We start from the raw sequence: 23,370 nt of genomic DNA, 5'->3' as shown, positions 1-23,370 counted from the left end.
TGGCTAAGCCAGAAGTGGCAGAACCATGCAATGTTCTAAGCAGTACCTTTTATTGGTTGATTGATTTATAAATCAATGAGATTTGAGTGTTCTTCTCCGTCAAGGACCAGTTGAGGCAGGGGTGGGGGGCTGGTATCTGGCTTTGGATTCTTGAAAAATTTTCTATAGCCCTGTCAATTACCTTGCATAAAGTGAATTTAGCAAATGTTAGATTTAGTGAGTTCAGGTTTTCAGCTAATGGCAGGAGGATCCCTGTTCTCTGAGGACTTCTTTGCTTGGCATTTCTGCTTTGTCAAGTTTGACAAGAAGCCATAAGAATAGCAACATCTTCCTTACTTCAGAGAAATCCTAAAAAGCTTGGAGCACTTTATTTTTATGAATATTTCCTTTCTCTACAAATGCAAGTTGCTCCTAGAAACCTTTGGTAATGAATTATTTAAACAAAAAACAAACAGACTACAGAAGAAGCCTGTGGTATGAAATTAAACCTTAAGAGAAAGAAGGATTCAGGAGCACGTGAAATAAAAGCCACAAGATCACTATAATTATTTTTTGGCAGGCCTGCCCATATGTGTGGATGTCCCTGAAATTTTGACAGGAAATTGTATGATCTATTTCAGGTGTCTGTCCTTTTATTTTCTTGGAAGTGGAGAGCCTGCCTTAATAGCCCACGTGGGTAACTTTCTCTCCTTCAAAACACACTCTTTTTCCCTGCAACCTACAGGTCCCTTTAAGCTATTCTTTATCCATGTCCCTGTCCCTCAGTCAATCTAAGGGTCCTTGGCATGGTCCCTGATAACCGCTCCATTAAGCTGCATGGTAGCTGGGTGATTTCAAGCACAGAAGAAAATATATACTATCTTATGAAGAAAATAACTTCTTCAATCCCAGGAATTGTGTGATGTGGGCATACCCTTACCAGCATTAATGTTGGTTATAAATCACAAGCTAGCCCAGGTTGGATATCAAACAGTGGGACATCTACTGTTTCTAGAAGATTCTCCTCCAGCACATAAATATCAGCTTATTTATTTATTTATTTATTTATTTATTTATTTATTTATTTTAGAAAACTTCATACTGACCTTTTAAAGATATCTTTTGGGGGGAGGGGCAGGGTGCAGTAAAGAAAGAAACTTTATTCAGTGCAAAATAGTTCAACAATTGTGAAACAACCCGGCTATTTTTAGACCAGCAAGTCCCAAACTTTCACTAGGTAAAGGACTAAGACAAACCCGAGTCATGGCAAAATCCATGGTATATTTTGTTTTACAAAGAAGTAAAAGACTATTTCTTATTGGGAAATGAGATACTGCTCTAAAGGATGGGTATCTTTAAGACAACAAATTTTCATATTAACTCTTTCATAAAAGAAGGTGAAGTAGCTGTTACATACTTCAAAGTGCATTAGATACTTCCTTATGAAGGGTTTCTGAAGTGTATGAAGCTAGCTGTTACTGGAAAATGGTTATTCATAGGAAATTAGTCAGTTTCCACATTTATTTTTAAAATAAGAATTATAACCATTTCAGTAATACCTAAGATGGTGACCTACACAAAGCGCAGTATGTACTAGATACTGTGTTTATATTATTTTGATTGTTGAGACTATTACAGACATCCCTCATCTCCCCACCACCACCTCCACCCAGCACCTGCCACCCCTCTCTCTGGCCATCACCACTCACTGTTGTCGGTGGGCTATGCATATAGTTCTTTGGCCAATCTCTTCACCTTCTTTCACACGTTTTTGATCAAAATAAGAACTTCATTTATATTTGCACATTTTGTGCAGAACTCAACAGGGTAATCTAACAGTGGTGCTGTGAATAAAAAGAGCCTCAATTAATGAAATTAACATCAAAGAGGCGTTAATGATGTTAAGATGAAATAGAGCTTTTAGCTTTGGGGTGGTCTCTGCCTAGGAAGGGAAGGCATTTCCTGGAATTGGATTTCTGAACAAACAGAACAATATCATCTTGAAGGACTGCTTTGTATTTTGAAATGATATCTGCATCACTTTGGCTAAGAACCTTTTGTTTTATTTTTGTGCTCTAAAAAATAAGTATGATGCTTGAAGAACTGTTAAAAAGGGCAGTGGCTCTGTGCCCATCCTCCATCAGTTTCCTAACTGCTCCAATTTTTGAATGGCATGATTTCCTGCATATAATGGCTAGCATCTTCTATTATATATTTTCTCTTTGGTTCCTTGTTTAGTTAGAAAAAGAAATTACTTTTCTTTTTCTAGAAATGTGTTGCATAAATATGGCTCAAGTAAACACATTATATAAAATAATGTTGAACTAAAGTGGATTTCATTAACAAGTAATAGCACATTAGATGCTTTGCAGACCAAAAATATTCTATGCTTATTTTTAATGCAAATAATACCATATGTTTTGTAGATTTTTAGTAAATTTGTATCATAAAAATGTTATCTCTCAAAAGATAGCATGTTATTCTTCTGTTCAAAGTTGCTTAATTTTCAAGATAAAGTTTAAATGCTTCAACCTGGGGCATTAATCAGGATTCTACAGAGAAATAGGACCAAGAGCATATAGACAGATAGATAGATAGATGATAGATAGATAGATAGATAGATAGATAGATAGATAGAAAGATATCCTATTTAATAAAAGCCTAATATGCAAATCAAACAAATGGGGGAACAACTGGTCGCCATGATGCACACTGACCACCAGGGGGCATATGCTCAATGCAGGAGCTGCCCCCAGACCGCAGGCCCCATGCCAGCCAAGGTGGGTGCCAGCGGGCCCCCCCCCCCCCCCCCCGATCACCCTGCCGGTCGCCCCTGATCACCAACCAGGCCTAGGGACCCTACCCATGCATGAATTTCATGTATCAGGCCTCTAGTTTATTAGAAAGAATTGGTTTATACAATTATGAAGGCTGACAAGTCCCAAAATCTGCAGTTGGCTAGCTAGAGATCCATATGTGATGAATGTAGTTTTAGTAGGCATCTAAAGACGTAAGAACCAGGAGATTGAATTACATAGTTTCTATCCAAATGCCTGCAGGCTTGAGCCCAGGAGGACCAGGTGTTTCAATATGAGTCAAAGGCAAGAAAACTCTGGTGTCCCAGCACAAAGGAACTCTAGCAGAAGTTTACTCAGTCTACTGATTAAATGTTAATTTCAACCACAAACAGCCTCACAGACATGCTCAGAAGAATGTTTGTCAAATGTCTTGGCCCCCCATGACCGGGTACCTTATGACCTAGTCAGGTTGATACATAAAATTAACCATCATACCCAGCATGGAAGATCCTTCATTATCTAGTCGGAACAGATTAGTTTATCCTTAGTTTCTCCTATAACTCCCCTCTCCAGTCATTCAGAACTTGTTTTATTTACTTAAAAGCACCTTGACTATTTATATCTGTGTTTTTTTACAGCTGCCTTTCCCTCTGCTTGAGTGCAATTACCCTTGTCTAGGTTGGGTTCCCCCAGAAGTAGATCTGAAACAATAATTCAAGTGGGAGTCATTTATTTGGGACATGATCCCAGGAAATACCATCAGAGGAATGGGGAAGGGAGACAGGAAAGTGAAGAAGGCAGGGATGTTAAGTTATAAGCACATTACTACTGGACTACTGGGGCTCATTTCCAATGCTGAGAAGGAGACTCTGGGAAACAGTATAGAACATGGTTCTGAATTAGCCCACCAAGAAGCAAAGGAGCTGGAGTACTTATATGCAACTCTTATCAGTTGTTTACAAAAGAACTAGTGGCCCAGTGCACGGATTTGTTTACATAGAAAGGAAAATAATTAGAAGAAATATTTTAATATTGCTATTTGCCCTTTCTCTGTAATGGAAGTGTTAGAGCCACCACTGGTTGCCGTCTGTGGGGCAATTGGCAGAGTGTTCGGGCCTCCTCTTGCACCTACCTTGGCCTGGCACCACCTGGTCACCTGCTCCACCATCCCACCATAGTCCCGCTCTACTCAGGACCCATCAGGGTCGGCAGTGCCTCCACTGCCACCTGCTGCTAGCTCTTTGTCGCCGACGCCCGCCATGTTCCACACTGCCCCTGGTGGTCAGCGCACGTCATAGCGAGCAGTCGAACTCCTAGTCAAACTCCCAGTTGAGTGGACAATTTGCATATTAGGCTTTTATTATATAGGATGCCCTCTGGGGTGTGAAAATTCCCTTATATTTCTTGAGTGGGTTCAAGCAAACCAGAGAAAACCCTCAGACAAAGAGACCTAGGGGCTGGCGGCTGGATGTCAGACTGGCAATCACTGAAGCATCAAGGAACATGGAGGAGTAGGCAGAGCATCCACTTTTGCTGGGAATCTACTGCAGCCTTTCCCCCCTAGTGAATTCTCACCCGTTAGGATTCCGAGTAAGTCTCTTCTGGAAAGCCTTCACAGACTTTCTCTCTGACTTAGCGGCCACATGTCTATTTCTCAGTAGAACCTCTGCATACCTGCACCAGAGACTCTGTTACTTTCTCTTCTGATTATTGTTTTAATTTTCTGTATCACCCACTTCTTTGGGAGCTCTTTGAAGGAAGGAATTGTAAACCCATTGCTTCAGGGCCTTGCATAGTTCTGGTGTGTGGTGTTGCTCCATAAATGGTTGTTTAGGTAGTAAAAGTAGTATAATAATGACATCCTAATAGTGAAAGCCAGTATTTATTGAATGCTTATTCTGTGTAAACATTTTACATGTATTACCAACTCTAGAATATTAGTACCTTTATTATGCCTATTTTCTTGATGAGGAGCTAAAGTATATAGGTTTACAGAATTTGCCCAAGATTATACAGCTATTTATAGTTGGGCCTAGAAGTAAGTCCAAACAGTCGGAGTCCAGGTTCTGGATACATACTTAACTACTATATGTATAAATTAGTGAATGACTGGAAGGAAGGAATGAATGAAAGAAAACACCAAATCTGATTCTTCAACACTGTAGGCTAATTCTGGGGACAATGCTGTTAGAACAGTCTATAAAGTTGAAATATTTGCTCCGATGTCACATTTTCTAAGAACCCTACCAAGTAGTCCACTAGAAGCATCTATCCCTTCTCTGACACCTTTCGTAATGGCACTGACAACTCACTACCATATGTTCAAATGTATCTTCATGTTCTAGTTTCCTTACTAATGATAAGTTTCTAGACAACTGCTTAGGAGTCTGATTCATCAGGTGTTTTTTGTTTCCCCAAGCACAAAGCCTTGCACACAACAGACTACCAATGAGTGTTTTCCAGGTAGACTATTGGATACATGGGTGACAAGCAAACAAATATTGGACTCTTCCGTTATCTTTTCCTAGAAACTGTAGAGACTCATTCTCACTCCACTCTGAGGTTCCAGGGAGTCTGTCGTCATAGAGATTTTAGATGGTTCTGAAAACAGAATTCTGTGTAAATATATTAAGTTCAGGGAAGAATCTGTGAAGAGTTTTCTTTATAACATTTTGATAATCATTTAGTTAGAAAATTATATTTCTAAGAAATAGGTATTCTTTCTCCCAAAACTGTATTTTTAGGAAGAATTAAAGAAAGAAATTGTATAGAAAATCGCTAATGTTTCCAACAGCTGAACGAAAGATTTACTTTTTTAAAAGCTAATGATGGTTATCATGAATTACCTTTCTAATACCTCAAATTAAATACATTTTCCATTTCCACTGACTAATATACCTCTAATCTTTATTTATAATTAACACTAAGAAGAGTGCCATATTGAATAAATGTGGCTAAAAATTACTATATTATAAAACACAACCAGAAGGAAGATGCAGATCTTTACTGAGTCCTCATTATTTTCTGGCCCTCACATAGATACATTTTGTCCTAATATATAGGAGCAACATAGGAAATAACAGAAATTTAATCCAGCGAAAAATTTCTTTATTGATTTCAGTGTATAAAATTAATTACATTAGGTACCACAGAATACAAAGGAACATAACACATGGTCTTTACCTTTGCAGAACTTGTGATATAGAGATGAACATTTGGAAGATAGATATATTAACTAGTAACTGTAGAATTTGGTGGTAATAACAGCTAATATTCGGCACTTGACAATGTTTCAGTAGCAGTCCTAATGCTTTATGTGGCATTATCTCATTGAATTCTTAGAGCTCTATAAAGGAGGCAGTATTATTTCCCACTTTATGGTTGATAAGCCTGAAACTCAGGAAGGTTTGGTAACTTCTCCAAGATCACATGCCTAGAGAATGGCTGGGTGGAGGAACCTGTATGCAGACCTAAACCCAAAGGTCCTTAACATTCATATGTTGACAGCAATAAAATATGTCAAAGGAAATATTATTCATTCAAACTTGGTTTGAGCAAATGTTAGGACACCTCAGCCTTGGCCTTGAAGGATGAGAGTGGAGGAATGGAGCCGACCCTTGCTTCCAAGACTGAGGCAGGTAAAGGAAGCTAAAGGAGTCCCTGAGAAAATAGAGAAGATGCAGGTGTTGTCAAGTATGTAGGTGCCAGCATGGACGGGACAGGGGTGGTGAAATGGGGAAAACTGGTTGGAACCAGATATCTTGGCCCTGAGTGTTACCCCCCAAAAGCCTAGACTTTTCTCATTAAGCAAAAAAGAGTCACTGAAAGGTTGTGAACCAGATCAGAACTGTATTTTAAGACTGATTTGGCAGCTACATGTACAAGGAGTTGGAGTCAGGAGCGGCAAGAACAGAGGGCCCGTGTGGAAATCGTAATCCAGGCAGGGCAAAGGCACTGATCGTCTGCATCTGGGTTGCAGCATGTGAGTAGCAAGGAGGAAACATGGAAATGGACAGCATTTGGCACTGACTAGATGTGAGGAATAAGTAAGAACAACACAAAAGTTCAAAACAACAAATATGTCATCCAGAGTACAGAGGAAGCACAGGTCCTTATCCAGTTGAAGGGGTTGCCTGGGCACGGAAAGGAGGGGAGTAAAGTGGGAGTGGTGACACTGGTGGGGCATGTGAAAGCACAGCGTTAAAGGCTGGGATTTAGATGTGTAGCAGTCAGGGCTGGGTCACTATGTTGAACTACAACCCAGTGGTGAGCCCACATTTCTCAGATATTTGAGGTGAGCGGGCATATCTTTACTAAATGCAGAAAAGGTGGTATGGAAAGTCTGTGAGTTTTATTTTTTAGGAACTGAAATTATTTAAGTGAGCACGCATAACTTTTATAACAAAAAGCAAATTATTGCATATATAGCTTGTTATAAATATATGACAAATTTTTAAAGAAATATAAACCCCAGCCCTAACTGGTTTGGCTCAGTGGATAGAGCGTCGCATGCGGACTGAAAGGTCCCAGTTTCAATTCCGGTCAAGGGCATGTACCTTGCTTGTGGGCACATCCCCAGTAGGAGGTGTGCAGGAGGCAGCTGATTGATGTTTCTCTCCCATCAATGTTTCTAACTCTCTATCCCTTTCCCTTCCTCTCTGTAAAAAATCAATAAAATATATATATTTTTTAAAAAGATAAACCCCAGGTGCTCTAATGTGTGTACTTTCTTCCTAATTTACCTGATAGTATAAGACAGTAAAAATGCATGATGTATCATTCTCTTTTCCTCTTTTTTTTTAAACAGAATAATGCATATTGGAAAGGGATAGTAATAACTTATTTATTACATATACTTTGCCAAAATATTTATTTAATTAAAAGCAAAATACCAAATATACAGGTAATCCCGCAAATGACCAAAATTAAACTGCAGTAGTTTTTAGCATTCTCAGTCAGTCTTTACTTATATGCAAAACTAATTTTTGCATGTTGTAATGATGTATTAGAATAAACATATATGTTTCTAAAGTAGAGTTTGGCTAGTGTGTTTTTTTTATCTTTATTGTTGAAAGTATTACATATGTCACCTTTTTCCCCTATTGACCCTCTCCATCCCACCCCCTGTCAAGCCTTCACCACCCTATTGTCTGTGTCCATGGGTTGTGCATGTATGCATACAAGTTCTTTTGTTAATCTCTTCTCATCACCCAGCCTTCCCCACCTTCCTTCTGATATTTGTCAGTCAGTTCCATGCTTCTATGTCTCTGGATCCATTTTGTTCATCAGTTTATTTTGTTCATTAGATTCCACATATGAGTGAGATCATGTGATACCAGTATTATTCTTTTTTTACTAAGTTTCTTTTCTTTTTTTTAAATTAATCAATTGGAGAATTCAAGTGTTTCTGGCTTTCATATGAATTTTTCTTTATCTTTTTTTTTAAATAGGTGATAATGAAGAAGAAGATGTTGACATGAAAGAAGATTCAGGTATTAAATTTATGAATTTATTCTTAGAGGAAGGGAAAAGATCATTATATTGATTATGTACATTTTACTTTTTTAAGAAAAGACAAAATAAGGTTCAGAAAATGTATGTTCAAGGTCATAAGATAAAATAGTTTTGTTAACTCTTATGCCTAATACAGCTACTATATTTAAGCATTAAATTTTACTTTGAGATTCCTGACAGTTAAGGTCAAAATGAAACATAAGGTTATAGTTAATAGAGTTATATAACAAGTCACCCCCAAAACTAAGTGGCTAAAACACTCACTCATTGTGCCCATATTTTCTGTGGACCAATAATTCAGACAGAACATAGCAAGAGTGACTTGGTAATCCTCCTTCACAGTCCTGAGGCCTCAGCAGAAAAACTCAACATCTCTGGGCTGAAATCTTCTGAAGATTCCCTCACGCACCTGCTTGACTGGTGACTAATAATGGCTATCAGCTGAAACCTTAGCCAGGGCAGTTTTCTGAAACACCTACGCATGGCCTCTTTTTGTTGTTTGGGCTTCCTCATAGCATGGCTGCCAGGTTCCAAAGTGGTTTATAGAGAGAGTGAGCAAGCCAGAGGGAGCTTAGCTCTTTATAGGACTCAGCCTCACGGGTACTATAGCATCACTTCTACTGAACTTTCTTTGGAACAGTCAACTCACCTAGGCTTAACGAAAGAGAAAACAGACTCAATCTCTTGATGAGGAGCAGTGAGGTTCTGCAAAGCATTTAGTATCTGAAATGTTGCTGTGGGCATTTTTGAAAATACATTTTGTACATCTAATATATTGCTCTCATTATCAGAAATTAAGATGCCTGCCAACTCCTCCAGAAAGACTAGTGTTTGATGAGAGAAATCTAGTGGCTAAAAGCATAGGCTCTGGACTGAGGTAGCCACTCAATCTGTGCCTGATAAGGAATGCATGAATCAACAGGCCTGAATTCAATTCTGGTTCCATCACTTTTTTACTTTGGGCAACAGTCTTGTCTCTATAATCTCAGTTTACACCTCTGGGGGCAATAACTCACCATATAGTCTTATTCGAGGGATTACATTATATCAAGTCCAAAATGTGTCTTGGAGCATAATAAACACTCAATAAATTATTACTTTTCTCTATGTCCTTCTAACAAATACTGAAAGGGTATAGGACTTAATTGTATGGTATAAGTTCCCTATTCCAATGGCTACCCTACTCAAGGCATGAATTAAATCCAGATTTCAAAATAAAAATAGATATCTTAGCGGTTCTAATTTTTGTGTAACTTCTATTCACTTTCATAACTGCCTACAAATCACTGACAACCTTAATCTGAGCAGCTCCATTAGCAGGAGGCAACCAATCTCGTTAGGTAAAGTTTGGTTAAAATTGTCCTTCTCCTTGTTAAATCAAATTTGCCTCCCTTCCCTGATCTCTCACTATCTTCCTGGAGAAATAACACCGGTTCCTTTTCTTCCTAACAGTTCATTGGAACATTGATCATTGCTTCTATCTACTCTTCTTCAGTCTGAACACGTCTGATTTCTAAAGTTCCCTTGGTCTCCTCAGGGCAATATTCAGAGGGTCCTAGAAGCAGAGGGACAGTCTAGACTTCGGGAGCAGGAAAGAACTAGGTGGATGGGGCATGGTAGCAGCAGCTGTCAGTTTCCTACCTGTGTCCCCTTGACACTCACTGTCACTTTCCAACTTCAGCAGCTTTCTGAGGAAAGTTCTTGTGAAAGAAAGTTCTCTGCTGAGTGCTTTTCTCTGCTCATGAAAGCAAACTCAAAATACCAGGAGATTAATTTCTCTGGAGCAACCCTCAATCAAGGATAGACAGTTGATCAGCCCCCCCCCCTGTAGGACATCAGAGGCATGTTCTTCTCCAGCACTGTTCAGTAGAAATATAATGCAAGTCTCAAATGAGAGCCTAGGTATAATTTCAGATATTCTAGTAGTCACATTGAAAAAAAAAAAGAGGATTTAATTGAATAATATTTTAATAATATTTATGTAACATCATATATATAAAACATAATTTCAATGTATAAACAATATAAATATTAGTCAGATATTTTACTTCTTTTCATCCTATGTTTTTGAAATTTGTTTGCATTTTACATTCACATCTCAATTCAGACTAGCCACCTTTCAAGTACTCCTGGGCGGTATGTGGTGTTGGACAGTAAGATTCTGTATCATTGCCCAGAGGTCCCCAGGAGAACTGAGCCCTGATTGTTTACTGTGGATCTTGCTCATTAGCACACCCAGCGTTGGCTGCCTTTCCTTTTCTGTTTCACTTCCCTACTCACCTCTGGTGTTTCCTGGGATAATCTCTCTAAGTACTAACATTCAAACCTTTGTCTCAGTGCCTTATTTCTGAGACAGTCCAAACTAAAACAAGACTCTGCTTGCCTTTTGTAAAACACAAAGACCAAGATAAAATTTAAATTAAAGTGTCAATTCATATACCCATGCAGGATGTCTCATTATTTAAAAAAAAAAAAAAAGGAAACAACTTATGTTGAAAAATGACTTTCAGTGGTCACCTTGTCTTGGATTGCATTTATGAATTTAACGTTAATGTTTGCTATTCTCATCTAGCCTGCCCACATAAAGTATCCTTGGAAAATCCTTCAATATTCCCAGCAAAGGAGTATTGTCCTTTTAGCTAGCCAGCATCAAGACCGTATCTTGCTAAGGATCATTTGCCTAAGTGCCATAAGCATACATTTCAAGGCAAAGGGAGTTGTCTTCTTAATGAGATGCAGATAGCTGTCCAAACCACTGAGTGATTTGGAGGAACTTATTAGTAATGCTAATGAAGAGCCCACTAGGATGGAGTCAGCACTTGCAGTTTGGAGTCCTTAATTGGATCACCATGTCTGATTTTAATCCCACCACATTTCCTGGGGGTTTTGTCTCCAGCAGCTGGGCGCAGCTGTTCAAGGGTGCAGGCAAAATGGACTTTGGAAGCTGCTCTCCATTTCCTAATATCTATGATTGCTGAAATCATGGGTGATTTCTGTGCTGGATGGTTCCATGGGGTGCCAGCTGGGTTTGCCAGACATTGGTGAACAAGCTGGCTTCAGTTGAGATCGCACATTTGGCCATGTTGGTCTCCAAGATGGGTCTGAACAAATTTCCCAAGACCATTAGCTGCTGCTTCCCCTCTACCGTGCATCACCTCTTCTTCTCATATAAGTAGAAATGCTGGAGGGACTTTTAAGAATGGAATTAATGAAAATGTTAGGCTACTTGGGTGAAGCAACCAGCCAACAAATGCTAGTAGATAATAGTGAACAATAATTTGAATACCAAAAGCCAGTGAGGTGCTGGTAAACTGACTCTGGGTGGAAGAAGCCCCAATGTGAAGAGTTTGCAGATTTTGTGATGTAAATACACCTACTTGGTATTGTTAAATGAGGTTGATGCATGTCAGAGTTGAGGAGAGATGGGTACAATAAGCTGGTGTGAGCTGGTTCAAGTCAGCCCCAGCATACCTCTGCTGAGTCATATTTTAATTGAACATGTACCTTGTACCAATCCCTCAACATACATGAACTCATTTAAGATACACAACAACTCTAGGAGGCTGGGAATGTTATTACAGAGGCTTAAGAAGGATTGGTTCCTTGTTTAAATACTAGAAACAGAATTTAGTTGTATCTGATCTCAAAACTCATATTCTTAACTTTGTGCTCCTGTCTCCAAACTATAATAGTAAGTAGAGGCAGGAACATCTCAGTTGATGTCAGACTAGGTCAGTGGTCAGCAAACTGCGGCTCGCAAGCCACATGTGGCTCTTTGGACCCTTGAGTGTGGCCACGAAGTTTCAATCACACTCTACATGAGTGCCCACACGTGGCATTTTGTGGAAGAGCCACACTCAAGGGGCCGCAGTTTGCCAACCACTGGACTAGGTCATCCTCAGGATGAGGCTCTGCCCCCATGGGGAAATGGTAGGAACAGACTGGTTTAAATGCCTACTTATTTTAAGTCCTTTAATATTTCTGTAATCCTAGCACAGTAAATGTTTTCCTAGGTCCTTCCATTTCCATGACCTGACCATGCACTGTTCCCAAACTGCGCCAGCAGGGACAGAAAACCAGCAGCCACCCGTGCCATTTCAGCCACATGAGAGCCAGGAATAGAGCTGAGTTCCTCAAGTGGCAAAGCCAAGCTCATGGCAAATGTCCAGGTTTCCACTCTCTGCCAGAATCAGAGACAACATACATAATGTAATACACTGTCAAGGAGAAGCGTGGGTGCTTTTGTAGAAACATTTCTTTAGCTTCCCAGGCCAAGAGGGAGAGTGGTTCCTGCTGACCACAAGAGGAATCTGAGCATAGAGGCCATATGTGCCAGTGGCTTTCGTGTGAGTTGCTCCACAGGGATGATGAAATGATACTGTACTAATGTCATAGATGATTATGTTCATGATTACCATGTATCCATGCCCACAGACTACCTGAGGAGTGCCCTACAACTTTTCAACAGTGCAGCATTAGTACTTTGGGGGTTCTTAAAAATCTCAAAAGAGCGCAAATTCTTGTCTTTTTAAATCTAACTCAGGTGGGAATTCCCATTCGGGTGGAAAATCAAAAATTAAGAATTTAATTCTCAAACACCCACCTTCATGAAATGCTGGTTTGAATTTCTGTTCCAAGGATTGGAAATACTTTTCTTGATCCACGAATTTCAGGGGCACGCAAGGCTTAGAGTCTACTCTCAGGGAGTGTTGCTTTTGCCCATTTAATGAATCCCTTTGAGCTGAGCATCTGTGCTCTGTGAGCTGTGCCAAGTACCTCAATTCTTGTTGTACTGAACCAATTCTGAAGGGTCAATGCCAATCTCACACCTAGTGACAGAAGTTTGGGGGAATTACTAATTTAGTATTGGCAAAATGTTTCACCCTGCGTGTGGTAATGATCTTAGATGTGGTGGACTTGCCACCACAGAGGACCTAACCCAGTGCTCCAAAAGCTTTGTAGTCCATAATTCCAATGTTTTTAGTAGCATATCTAGCAAGTGCATTTTTTGTTTGGTTCCTCTTTTAATAAATGGGAAAGGAAAAATGAGTTGCCATAGCCATGTAGTATAATTTTTAATGCTGGCATAAGGCCACAGCTGCTAAGAGAGTGAGAATTAGGCATGGGCACCATTTTTAAAAAGGCCTGGGTGAAGGGAAAATAAAACAGAATTTGAAATGAAACTCTCAAGGCCCTGCTCCCTGGGCAGCAGGGTCACAAGAAAGATTAGGAAAGATAAATAATTTTTTCTCCTTAGACTTACATTCTCACATGTGGGGTAGAGGAGAGAGACACACAATAAAGAAATAAACAAGGGGACAAGATTTTTTTAGATACACCAAATTATGTGTTTCAGAGACATTTTCCTTGCAGGAATTCCTCTCATTAGGTGGTCAAGGAAAGCCTTTCTTGGGAGCTGAATTTGATGTGAGATTAAAATGTAAGAAGTTAGCCCTAGCTGGTTTGGTTCAGTGGATAGAGCATCGACCTGTGGACTGAAGGGTCCTGGGTTTGATTCCAGTCATGTCCACATATCTAGGTTGCAGGCTCCTCTCTGACCTGGGCCCTGGTTAGGGCTCATGCAGAAGGCAACCAATCAATGTATTTCTCTCACATCAATGTTTCTCTCTGTCTTATTCCAGGTAAGAGAAATGGTAGTCTGGATTGGGATGATGATTGCAAAGGATGAGCACAGTGGTTGAATGTCAGATATATTTTGGAGCAGAGTTGATAGGACTTATGATAGAACTTACAGTTGCTTTACTAGAAAAATAAATGAAGAGAAATATTAAGGATAGCTCAGTTTTTTTTTAAATTTAATTCCTGGGCAGATACGAATATTATTCCTTCAAATGCACCATACTATGGGGAGAATAGGTTTGCAGACATTAAAAAAAAAATTGTGGATGAAATTGCACAATGAAAACTGTTCATTAATTAATCCATAAAGTTTTAAATCAAGTTCTCCTGAAAAAAAATAAGTTGAGGTTGCCTTATAGAGAAATTTTAATTTTATAAAAAGCACTTAAGATTTCACATTTGTATGAATCATTAATGATGTCAACAACAAAAAATTAAGCTTGAACTTAAGTGTAAGTCTATTTTCATAGGAGAATCAACAAACCTTAGCTCAACCAGGATGACAGATGAATCTGCAATTAGACCTCACTATGTGTGGGGGTTTACTAAGAAGAAAACATTTTTAAACTTTAACATAATGTTGAGCTCTACTGGTAAATATTTAAATAAGAATGTTTTAAATCTTTGTGCTTCCAGAAGGGGTAGAGCCAAAAGCCCTCTCTCCACCCCACAAGAAAAGCAAAGCCAAGAAGCCGGAAAGTTCCAAAGACTCTAGCGAGGGTAAGTCATGCTTCTCCTTTCTTTAATAAATCCTGCCGGTAAAAAATTTCTCTTTAATTTTTAAATTATGTGTATGCTGTCATGTTTGCAGATATTTCTAAAGTCCAAAAATCACAGGACAATTCTTTTCCTTTTCCTAATATGTTTACTCTCCCCTAAATGAGATTTTAAAAAATCAAGTTTAAGTTTAATTTGTTAAGGTAAAAACCATTTTTTTTAAAAAAAAAATTGTTTTTTCTCAGTGTGATTTACATTTCTCATTTCTGCCAAGCTCGGAATTGGGAGTAGCGTTCTGAAATCCTGTGAGGCTGAAGTCGAGACCTATACATGATGAGCAGTGCCATGGCTGTTGGCTTATTGTGATCATTTGTTTTTCTCACGAACACATTCTGAGTCCAGCATCAGACCTCAGCATTGGGTGGTGGAAATGCTTCCTGTCTTTAGAGTTTTCTTCCATTTTCTAGAAGCCAATGTATCTTTGCACTCAGGTATTGAATAAGCAGGTTCAATTGGACTCAGTTTTAGAAAGAAATGGCTGTCTCTCTGTTACAACACTGGTATTGCTTTCAAGATGTTCAAATTTTTCCTTTAAAATGTAGGTGAGAGGAGAAGATTTGACTTTGGCTGGTGGGCACACGGTGCAATATACAGATCTTGTGGCATAGAAACCCACACGAAACCTAGATGTTCATGTTGACTAATGTCACCGCAATCAATTTAATAAGAAAACGACAACAAATAAATAAAATGTAGGCGAGGCATTTTTTAAGCGATCCACTAAGCTAAGAGCAAGCGTAACCTTCTAAAAGGGTAACACACTTATGCGTTCTACTACCTTGCTTGGAACCCCACTTCATCCACTGTGAAATAGAGAGAATAAAAATGCTGACAGGGTCACTTTGGTCTTCCCGGAGGATGATGCTAAGATGAAGAAGAAGTGCAGGAAAGTTAGAGGGGGAAAGTGTGTGAAGGATAAGGAGGAGCAAGAGTGAGAGCAGGCGTAGGTGGAAGGAGAGAAGGGAGGGAGGATTCGCCAGGAAGAGCCTCAGTCTGCTTTGCAGGCAGAAAGTCTGGGGAGGTCCAGAGCAAGGGTTGGTCATCAGAGGAGCCATGCTCAGGGCAGGAATGCTGTGCTCCTGAGTCCCTTTCCCTTGCTCATTCCCTGGCGGCAAGCAGCTTGGAGAGAAAGTAGCCTTGGCATGAATATTAGGCTGCCGTGAATTCCAAAAGTGTGGGTGCTGGAAGCTGTCAGCTAACTTCATTCCCAGTAGCAGGTTCTCTCTTGAGGGGAGATCTTGAGCAGCTCCCCTCCATGACTGCACAGCATCTGTGTGAGCTTCAGGCTTCTACTTGATAAGCAGTGCCGCTGCCTTCCCCCTCACAGGGTTCAGAACCAATTGAGGATGCAAATCTGTAAGAAAGTTTAAAATAAAACTTTGTTTATTTCGAATGAGGTTTGCTTTATTCTGAATGAGGTCAGACTGGCGCATCTTGACCCCTATTGGGCTTTTGAATGCTGGATTTCACTCCTGCATATGAAAAACACCATTGGTCCTTTCAGGAGAAAGTGCTGGTGTCTTTGGTATTCTGTGTCTCTGCCTCCCTTTTATGCTTTCTGGTTATTTATATTTTAGTTGAAACATAAAATATCTTCTAAAATAACCTGTATCTGGAATTTAAATATCTCTAATCTTGTAAGTAAAATTCTGTCATTTATTGTTTCTGCAGACTCATACTTATTGTTGTCTTTTTGTATTTTACCTTTTTTTAAATATATTTTATTGATTTCTTAAAGAGAGGAAGGGAGAGGGATAGAGAGTTAGAAACATCGATGAGAGAGAAACATCAATCAGCTGCCTCCTGCACAGCCCCTACTGGGGATGTGCCTGCAACCAAGGTACATGCCCTTGACCAGAATCTAACCTGGGACCTTTCAGTCTGCAGGCGACGCTCTATCCACTGAGCCAAACCAGTCAGGGCTCTATTTTATCTTTTTTTGATTGTCAAATTCCCTGCATTTTTATTTGTGAAAGGTTTTTGAAGTTGGGTTATTCACATTTTGTTGTTTGAGGTACCTGGAGATACTACCACCTTAGGAATTCTTTGAACTAAAAAATAATTTTCTCAGGGTTTGATTTTTGGCTTTGTTTTGCTTGCTGCTTGTCCTTAAACTCATATTAGTGTGTGTATAAGATCAGGAATTCTCAACAAATGTTTTTTTTTTCTTCCTTTTCCCCTCTCCAACCAATGCTAAACTGAGGCAGGCAAATTTTCCACTATATTTAGGACCAAAGCAGTAGCCCTTCTGTGCTTTACATGCATGGCCTGTTCAAACCCAAGCTCTAGCTAGTGGTGCTCAAAGAGTATTTGTGTATCTGCATCACCAACATCGCCTGGGAACTTGGTAGAAATACAAATTCAAGGGCCCCATCCCAGACCTACTGCATCAGAAACTCTGAGGTGGGGCCCAGTTATCTGTGCTTTTAAAAGCCTTCTGGGTATTCAGATATGTGTTCAAGTTTGAGAATCACTATTCTAGTCTAGATCATCCGGGATTGACAAATGTCTCAAAGCAAATAATAATTTCAGTGCTTGCTTATAAATCTTGATTCAATCTCCTTCATAATTTCATGTTTCTAAGAAGTTCCCTTACAAAAGCATCAAATCAGCCATGTATTCAAGAATCAGATAGAAGGGGAGAGAGAGAGAGAGAGAGAGAGAGAGAGAGAGAGAGAGAGAGAGAGAACATAAATGACTGGTAGATGGTACATAACCACAAATAAATATGTACCCATATCTGTATGTGTATGCATACCTACATTTATAATGCACAGTCTGGAAAGATGAAAGATATATATCAAATGACCTCAGGAATTATCTCGGTGGAGTAGAGAAGGGGCAAGGGAAGATTTTTGGAGTGTTTATTATTCAATTTCAAAATGCATGTGTAATTGAAAAATATATATGGCAAGAATCATTTCATATTTATAAAACAAAAACATATTTTCATTAAAAAACAAAAGAGAATGTATAGTATGCTTCTAAAATGCAATAGCAAGATAAGAACAGTAATTTTCCCTGTACATAGACCTTCAAAGCCTTCAGTGGGTTTTAGAAATGAGTGCTATTTCCATTCATATTTGTACAGAAAGCACTAGCACTTCGACTCTTGCTCTACAATTGCCTCCACATAGAATATTCAACAAGCCTGCATGCGTGACGCTCATTCTTCAGGAAACCGGGCCCTTTAAATGCTAAATCAAGCAACCCTATTCTGCACTTTAAAATGTTAATGATATCTTTTGTCAGATGAAATTATACGTGGAAGCGTCTTAGAAACTTGAAATCACTATACAAATTTGAAGGATCTAATGTTGCTATTGTAGGTATTATTATTATTGTTTTTACTAAAATAATTTTTTTCTGAATACATGAACCATTGGTGGAATGCACTTCGCATTCCCTGGGCGCTGGAATTTTCTCTCTGCCCTCTTATTTTCTCTGCATATTAAAATATCATGTGACACGCTGTTTTGTGAGTGGCTGGACAGGAGGGACATTCTATCTTTCAGAATGCCTTGCAGCAGTTCATGCATTATATTCATAAGCATGATCTTTAATTTAATTCTTGTGACAAGTGCAGTGAAGGGTAAAATCAGGCAGTCATAATTTTGACTTTGCCATCACTCAAATGAGCTTAGCTTAGTGACTGACCAGCTTTATTTTAAAAGAAAGTGGAAATAGAGAAAAGCAGTGTTTTCATGAAGAAAATCTTTATTTTATCCTCTCCTTAAATAACAAGAATTTAAGCAAAATGTAAATTTTTGTGCTGAAAATTAGAATATAATAAAAGCTTATGTCATCATCTTGCTTTAATTATACTCCCTGTGCTGCTTGGTTCTGGGCCATTCTGAACCACCCTCCTGCTGCGAATTAGCAGAAGGACTCAACAGTCTATTTCATTTTCAGTAGTGCTCTCCACACTTACCCATTAAACAGCTGTGGTTATGACCATAGACTCCTGTTTCAGAGTCAATTCTGGGATTTAAGTGGGGCTTAGAGAAAGTGAGTCCTGAGGGATTTTTCATAGTGACAAAGGCTGTACCTGCCTGAATAGAATTACCTTAGGTCCATCCTGTGTGACCCAGAATGATCCTGGTCTATGCCTGTTGTTCTTGGCATATTATTAGCAATGTTTACTTTCACTCTTAGAAGTGTCTTGATTTAGGCAATAACATGAATCCTCCTACCCACAGAGAAACAATTCAGCATGAGTGTGGACAGAGCTCTTGATTGTCCAACTTATGCTTCCTATTTGGGCAGTTGTTGTTTTCACTATGTTTCATTGACTTCTGTTTTAGAAAGAGGGGAAGAGAAAAGGATAGAGAGAAATATCAATGAGAGAGCCCTAGCTGGTTTCACTCAGTAGATAAAGCATCATCCTGCGGACTGAAGGGTCCTGGGTTAAAGTCTGGTCAAGGGTATATGCCTGAGTTATGGTTTGATCCCCAGTAGGGGGTATACAGGAGGCAACGAATCAATGATTCTCTCTCATCTTTGATGTTTCTATCTCTCTCCCTCTCCCTTCCTCTCTGAAATCAATAAAAATATATTTTAAAAAAGAAATATCAATGAGAGAGAAACATTGATTGGCTGCCTCCTACATGCCCCACACTAAGTGCCCTGATCTGGAATTGAACCAGTGACCTCTTGATTCATAGGTTGACACTCAACCACTGAACTACATCGGCCAGGCCCCTGGAAGGTGTTTTGGGTTATTTAGGTTTTTTTTTACCTAAACCTCAGTTTCTTCATACTAAATAAAGGAAAAAACACTGATTTTGTGGGACTGTGGGGAGATTTAAACAGGATAATATATGGAAACTACCTGCCACTAAGTCAAAATGTATTGAATTTGCAAAAGGAAGAATTCCCACCAAAAACTCACCTACTTTGTTTATTAATGCTTGGAAGTCCTTTTAATATGAAAACACATTTTGCAAGTAGAAATAAGGTTTAATACGCACTGACTAAATCTCATATCTCATTAGGCGTTTTGTTTTGTTTTGTTTTGTTTTTCTCTTTGCTCTTTTAAGCTCACTCAGCACACTCTGCCCTTCCCCCAACCACATAATTCCTGTTCCAAATCAACTTTCTCCTAGTCTCTCTTCTCATTCCTGATTTCAACTCTCCTTTTCTTCAAGTCAAGTATCCCAAGGAACTAGAGTACCCCCAATATTTAGACAACCACCCCTCTCAGCCATTCCTCAACCTCTACTTTCTGCATCTAAAACTTCATAGAGGACACCAGATTGAGTCAGTGACATGAAGGAGAATGTGGACTCTGGTTCAGGTGGGCTTTGGCCATGAGTTCAGACCTTGCCACTGAGACATTCATTGTCCAGAGCCCATAGTCTTTGGAAGTCTCTGACTCTCTGCTAGTTCTATAAGATTCTAGAGCCAATGATCTCTCTGCTGAAACTGGGTCTTGTCCTAAGTCCTTGTGGTTGGTCTTGTTCTCCTGGATGTTTCCCAAACTGTGGCCCAAAGGATCTGCAAGGCCAAAATGAGTATCACATGGAGCTGTGATCTCAGAAGCCTTCATTCACCAGGTATACAGTGAAAATGGTGCCCTGTCAAGTTGTGCAAAATAGTGGTACCACAGAGGTTCCCCACAGTACTTTTCTTCCTCCAACCATCCTAGCATAGCTCCCTGCTACCCAGGCACAGCTTCTCTACGTATTAATTCCATGCACTTTTGTAAATGTCTATTTGATAGTATAGGCCAGTGATGGCGAACCTATTACACGCGTGTCAGAGGTGACACGCGAACTCATTTTTTTGGTTGATTTTTCTTTGTTAAATGGCATTTAAATATATAAAATAAATATCAACCATTTACTATGGTTGCAAATATCAAAAAATTTCTATATGTGACACGGCACCAGAGTTAAGTTAGGGTTTTTCTTTTTTTTTTTTAAGAGAAAGTGCTCTTTTTTTTTTTAATATATTTTATTGATTTTTTTACAGAGAGGAAGGGAGAGGGACAGAGAGTTAGAAACATCCATGAGAGGGAAACATCGATCAGCTGCCTCTTGCACACCCCCTACTGGGGATGTGCCCGCAACCAAGATACATGCCCTTGATCGGAATCGATCCCGGGACCCTTCAGTCCGCAGGCCGACACTCCATCCACTGAGCCAAACCGGCCAGGGCTTAGGGTTTTTCAAAATGCTGACCCCCGAGCTCAAAAGGTTCGCCATCACTGGTATAGGCACTCTTTTAGGCACTGACGAAACACACACAGAGAACCCTTCTTTTTTAGTGTTTCTGTTCTAGGATATATGTGGAGGCAATGGTTGATGGATTTTTTAATTAAATAAAATATATAGTAAGTCAATAGTGGCACATGAAGAATTTTTGCTGCCTGAAAATTTATCTATTGCTGCCTGAAAATGTATTCCAACACTTAACAGCTTAAAGCAATAATGGCATTTATTATCTCGGGCTTTCCATGGGTCAGAAATTTGAGAGTATCTTACCTTGATGGTTCTGGGTCATAACATCCCATGATAGTACATGATATGACATCCTAGGTCATAAAAGTCTAGGTTATAAAAGTGTGTGGTTTTTGCCTGGCTTTCTCTTGGATCACTAACTGGGGGATAAGGCACCTGCCATGTCCTGAGGTCACTCCAGCAGCATTGTGGAGAGGTCTATCTGGAAAGGAACCGAGGCTTCTTGCCAACAGTAAGCACCAACCAACATGTCCTCTGAGCAAGCCATCCTGGCTGGAATCAGATCCTTCAGCTTCAGGCAAGCCTGTGGATGACAGCAGAGCTGACTGACATCTTGATAGAAATTTCATGAGCAATCCCAAGCCAAGTGGCATGCAGAAAAATCAAGCTGAGAAGAGGAGACAGGAGATGCTCATGTGTGTATAAGTTGGTGGCAGGGAAGGGAGATTTAGGAGAGAGATAGTTTAAGATTTCAAATATGCTGAATCTCACTGGTTATTAAGTTGAATTTGAAAGAGAGAAAAAAAAAAAACAGTTGAAGAACATAAAAAGTAACCTAAGCAACTATGTGGGGGAAAAGAGTGTTCCGGTAGAGAAAATAGCAAGCACCAAAGCTCTAATGAGAGCAAAGTCTGTCGGATTCTAAGAAAAGCAAGGCCAATGTGAGTGACTGTAGAGGTCATTGAGGACTGATCCCATAGAGAGGTGGATCCACATTTGAGTGTGCAACAGAATCACTGCAGGGCATATTAAACCCAGGCTCTCATTCAAGAGGTCTGGGGCAACTGAGCAAATGCATTTCTCATAATTCCCTAGGTGATGACCTGGGCTAAGGATTCCACTTTGAGAATCACTGACTAGGGCATTGTGGACCACTGTAAGAACTTCGTCTTTTCTCTGAGTGAAGTGAGACTATAACATTTTAAGCAGAAAAGGGGCATGATCTTACATCTTATTTTATATTTTAACCTTCACCTGAGGATATTTTTCCATTGATTTTTAGAGAGAGTAGAAAAGAGAGGGAAAGACAGAGAGATATATCCTGCACATGCCCAGGTGGAGGAGGAGCCTGCAACTGAAGTATGTGCCCTTGACCGGACTCAAACCCAGGACCCTTTGATCCTCAGCCCAATGCTCTATCCACTGAGTTAAACTGGCTAGGGCTGATCTTACATTTTAAAAGGAATCTTCTGGTCATTGTGCTGAAATTGTACTGTAAGGAGCTAAGGAGAAACAGAAGTAAGAAATACTCATGGCTTATCCCAAGAAGCAGTGAAGGAAAAGAGTTAGGATTAGTCTGATTCTGGATATGTTTTAAAGCAGTGGTTCTCAACCTTGACTGCACATTAGAATCACCTGGGAATCTTTGTAAAATCCTGATTTCTGGGCCTCATCATTAGTAACAAAGAAACAGAATTTCCAGAGGATGAGGCCCAGAAAACAGGATTTTATGAAAATTCCCAGGTGATTCTAATGTGCAGCCAAGGTTGAGAACCACTGTTTTAAAGAGAAAGTCAGCAGAGTTCACTGACATTGGATGTGGCACTGAAAGAGAGGAGTCAAGGATGAGTCTGTTTATCATCTTTTCAACTATTGAATCTAGAGTAGAAGTTGTACCCTGCTTGTACTTAATTCAAACTTTCTGAGGAAAAGAATTATTCCCATTGCTATCCTCCAGCATATCTGCATAGTTACTCCTTTCTCAACCCACCCCAGGAAGGCCATATTAGCCCATCCTAAGGCTAAATTTCCAATAAAGCAAAATATTCAGGCATAACCATTCTAATAAATAACAACAAAAGAGAGAAAACACAGGAGTGTTAGCAAAGATAACTCAGAGAAAGATTATTTTAAACTAGAGGCTCAGTGCATGAAATTCATGCTGGGGGAGGGGGGGAAGTTCCTCAGCCCGGCCTGCACCCTCTCCAATCTGGGACCCCTAGGGAGACTGCCAGCAGTTGGTCATTTCTTTCACAATCCTGGACTGCTGGCTCCTAACCGCTTGCCTGCCTGCCTGCCTCATTGCCCCTAACCGCTTCTGCCTGCAAGCCTGATCGCCCCCTAACCACTCCCCTGCCAGCCTGATTGATACCTAACTGCTCCCCTGCTGGCCTGATGGCCCCCAACTGCCCTCCCCTGCTGGCCATTTGTGGCAGTTATCTTGTGGCGGTTATCTTGTGGTGGCCATCTTGTGATGTCAC

The 23,370-nt window shown here is 39.8% G+C and overlaps 1 protein-coding gene across 4 annotated transcripts in view; it reads left to right on the top strand.

Moving 5' to 3' along the window:
- The window catches only part of MACROD2 (mono-ADP ribosylhydrolase 2), a 1,902,899-nt gene that overhangs the window by 1,710,450 nt on the left and 169,079 nt on the right, over window positions 1-23,370 (top strand). For all 4 annotated transcript variants that reach the window (XM_081097752.1, XM_081097753.1, XM_081097754.1 and 1 more), the window contains 2 exons: window positions 8,228-8,269; window positions 14,568-14,651. In XM_081097752.1, coding sequence (XP_080953878.1) covers window positions 8,228-8,269; window positions 14,568-14,651 — 126 coding nt within the window. The remainder of the gene's footprint in view (window positions 1-8,227; window positions 8,270-14,567; window positions 14,652-23,370) is intronic.

Source organism: Myotis nattereri, assembly GCF_964212035.1.
Source record: "Myotis nattereri genome assembly, chromosome: 8".
NCBI classification, from domain to species: Eukaryota; Metazoa; Chordata; class Mammalia; order Chiroptera; family Vespertilionidae; genus Myotis; species Myotis nattereri.
The sequence above is the reverse complement of the archived record's forward strand: the minus strand, read 5'-3'. Positions and strand labels throughout refer to the sequence as shown.